Here is a 3,509-nt window from a genome sequence, read left to right on the forward strand (position 1 = left end):
AGGACCACATTCACTCCTGGACTAGAAGTTGTTTATTTTCAGAATTATAGCAATGCGGGAAGAACTGTGGACACTTGCTGCACTGACATACAGTACTTAGTGACTCAACAAATGTACACAAATGATTTAGTAACGTGTATGCTTTTGTTTGTCTGTTACTAAAAAGCGTCAATTTTCCAGCACTGGTATGTTTTTTTTTGTTTTGTTTTTTTATTCAATGGTTCGGTTCTGAATCTGAGAACAGATTCTAATTCCAATCTGAATGGTGTTGAGGACATGTAGTTGTCTGTCAAGGATGTATCCACAATATGCTCTTTATTGTTATCATTTTTTACTTTATAGTTTTCCAAGAACCAAGGGGCCTTGGGCAAGGCTGTTTGATTAAACATTTAAAGTGGTACTGGATTTTTTAGGTGAGATATGTCTCGGGTATGATTTTGTGGAGTTTAATGATGTGTTTGTGAAATTTGGCCAAAAGGCAGACACGGAATGAAGAACTGTTGAAAGTATGAGCAGCCATCAAAGCACATTGTCCTCAAATGTTAGGAGCACTTCAAGCTGTGCAAAGGCATGTATGTAGCTCACACAAGTGAATGCTCTGATGCCCTTGAATGTATTCTCTAGCAGTTTGTGCACGTGTGTGTGTGTGTGTGTGTGTGTGTGTGAGAGAGAGAGAGAGAGAGAGAGAAAGAAAGAAAGAGAGAGAGAAAGAGAGAGAGAGGGAGAGAGAGAGAAAAAACAAAACACTTGCCTGCCTTCTCACACTGTGTGTCCCCGCCTCGTCTCTGCAGGTGGCGAAGGTGGAGTACGTGCGGCGGGTGCGGAGGCCCAAGCTGCGGGAGGTGCAGGTGAAGCTGGAGGACCACCTGGAGTGCGTGTGCACCTCGCGGCACCTCAGTGCCCACTCCGACTCAGGTGAGCGCTGCAGCTGTGGGTCTCAGAGGAGCGGCATGCTGTCAAAAAATGTTTTCCTGGATTTATTAACATTGAGAGAGCTCTTAGAGGGGTATAAACCCGCCCTGTTCTTCACATGTTAATCAGAGCATACAGCCTCTCAATATCTGATTTCTAAATGATGGCATGAAGAATACCGCATCAGAGATGTTTTGTGTGGAGATAGACATGTGAAGAACCTTTAGAATAAAAGTACTCTTGGCTGGCAAAGAACCAACTGACCACTCCTGGAAAGAGTCCATAAAGAACTCTTATCTTGCTAAAAGTGTAGCCTGGCAGCAAGATTTACCAATGTCATCCTAAGCTGGACATTCATAAATTGCCATCACAAGTGATTTGATTGTGTAATACCAAGTTTATTTGTTATTTTAAGCTTCCTCTCGAGGGTTTCCAATAGGAAGTGGTCTACTGTTTGTATGATCTACAAAATAACTTCCTCATAGCAACAGATATCTATTCCTCTTTTGTTCTCAAAGCCTCTCCACTATCTGAGCCTCCCACCGTCATTCCAATCAAAAGACACAGAAAAGGCAGAGGCAGACACCGAAAAAGAGAAGGAAAAACGGAAAACTTCGGCAAAAGCACTTATCACATATTTTCAGACTCACTCATAAAGTGACCGTAAGTTCTAAAACCAGTGTGGAGTTTAGTGGTGGCCTATAAATCTCTGATTCCAAGTAATCATAGACCAGTTGAAAACATTTGGCAAGTGTGAATGTTAAAAAGATTATATAATGAAAATGGGATCAATCATGACTTTTGACCAAAGCGGTCAGGAGTGTTGTGATCTGGACAGCTGCTTATGTGTTGTGCGGTGGGTCAAGTGGACACTGATCTGGGTTCTGTGGTGATGGGCCAACTTGTGTTGGATTGCAATGGGATCGAAAGCTTCTCTGATTTCGACATGGCATTGATCAGTCTAAAATCTGGTTTCTGGGATGATTGATTATTGTTTGGGGTGATTGAACCAAAAGATGCTCCGTCCTCAGTCTCTTGTCCAAAACATGGGTTTGTGGTGTGGTGACTCTCTCTGTCTCTCTCAACAGATGTGTGGTGAAGCGGAATGGAGGCCATTATTTGCTGTGGACATGCATGTCAAGAACTGCCACCATCAGTTTGATTATGACAAAGACTCTGCCACGATGGCTGCATCTTACAATATGAACAATGCTATTGCACCTAAGGACTAGCGTGATCTACGTATCACCCTAACTCTGCCGCCGCTGATTGGAAAGGATGTTGATGGACCTGGACTATGCAGAGAGGCTTGTGGGGACAAGAGGCGTTGGATTGAAAGTAGACTCTCAAGAGAAAGCAGGAGCAGACGCAAGTGAGGACTGCAAAGACTGTTTCGAGGTTGTTCCCTATAAGGGGAAGGAGACTGATGATGTGGTTTCTGAGAAAGTGACTGGCTGAAGAGAGGACAAATGCTCAACTAAAATAATGGTCTGAAATAAAAGCTATGTCTACATGTTGCAGTTGTTATCTGATGGAAATGTATTAAGGCTCGACATTGTGGATAAATGCCCTTACTGGACCTCTAACAAAGTTTTGGCAAATATATGTATATGTACATATACATTTTTTTTCTTTTCTTTTTTGAGAAACCTCTATATCTTCTTATTTTTGTAACCCTCATTTTCTATCACAACTGAATCCTCTCTTGGACCTGTATCAAGTAACAAAACACATTACAACCTCCTCAGCACCAGTAATTGCCACTAATAAATTATTTATGTCTTTCTCACTCCACTGGGGAGTAGTGTGCCGTTACATCCAATAGCGCACCAGTGTGTTTACTTAAACAAGAATGCATGCTGATACGAGCCGGGGGTGGGCGCGTTCTCCAGGAACATCTCTGACCTCCAGTCAACAAGGCCTAATGTCAGGAGAGCTCCCACTTGTCAAATTATCACCCCTGCTTCTCCCTTCGTGTTTAAGGAGTATTTTTTTAAAAAGAGAATACACTTAGGCACACTTGGCAATGATACTGGACAAATATTAACACGAACAAGACGTAGAGCCTTTTAATAACACCATAACTTGGCCATTAGTAAAGAGATGGGGAGAAATGTAACATGAATCAGTGACCTCATTCAAAACAAAACTGATCAATTAGGATGTAATCTTACCAGGAAAGGAAGGAAAATGTCATGTAAAGTTAGTAATTACCTTCTTTGACATGGCCCTGTGATCTATATAAAGTTAAAGAGTATTTATTAATAGTCAAACTAAAGTATGAATAAAAATATAATAGAGCTCCTTCAAAGTCAGTATGTGAGAGAACTATAGCTAAATAACCTTGTCTACGTCTATCTCTCAGAGTCTAGGAGTGCTTTGAAAGACTGTTTTAAATGAGACTCACTCCTATGTGTTTGAGAAGTGAAGGCCCACGACCGCAGACTGTTGACTATACTTATCAAGTGAAACCCAAACAGTTCCCCTAATCACACGTCCAAATTCCCAACCCGCCAAGTCATTTGGTTAGCATTAGCTTTGATGGGGAGTGCCCAGCAGTCTGACTGCAGCCACAAGCCATTAGCATTTCTGCTCCA

At 41.9% G+C, this 3,509-nt stretch overlaps 1 protein-coding gene across 1 annotated transcript in view; it reads left to right on the forward strand.

Moving 5' to 3' along the window:
* LOC134076183 (platelet-derived growth factor subunit A-like) overlaps window positions 1-2,425 on the forward strand; it is a 10,796-nt gene extending 8,371 nt beyond the window's left edge. Inside the window, exons 5-6 of the mRNA XM_062531189.1 lie at window positions 792-915; window positions 2,001-2,425. Of these exons, the coding sequence (XP_062387173.1) occupies window positions 792-915; window positions 2,001-2,011 (135 nt within the window). The 3' untranslated portion in view covers window positions 2,012-2,425. The remainder of the gene's footprint in view (window positions 1-791; window positions 916-2,000) is intronic.
* The last annotated feature ends 1,084 nt before the right edge of the window (window positions 2,426-3,509 follow it).

This window comes from Sardina pilchardus, chromosome 1 (genome assembly GCF_963854185.1).
Source record: "Sardina pilchardus chromosome 1, fSarPil1.1, whole genome shotgun sequence".
Classification (NCBI taxonomy): domain Eukaryota; kingdom Metazoa; phylum Chordata; class Actinopteri; order Clupeiformes; family Clupeidae; genus Sardina; species Sardina pilchardus.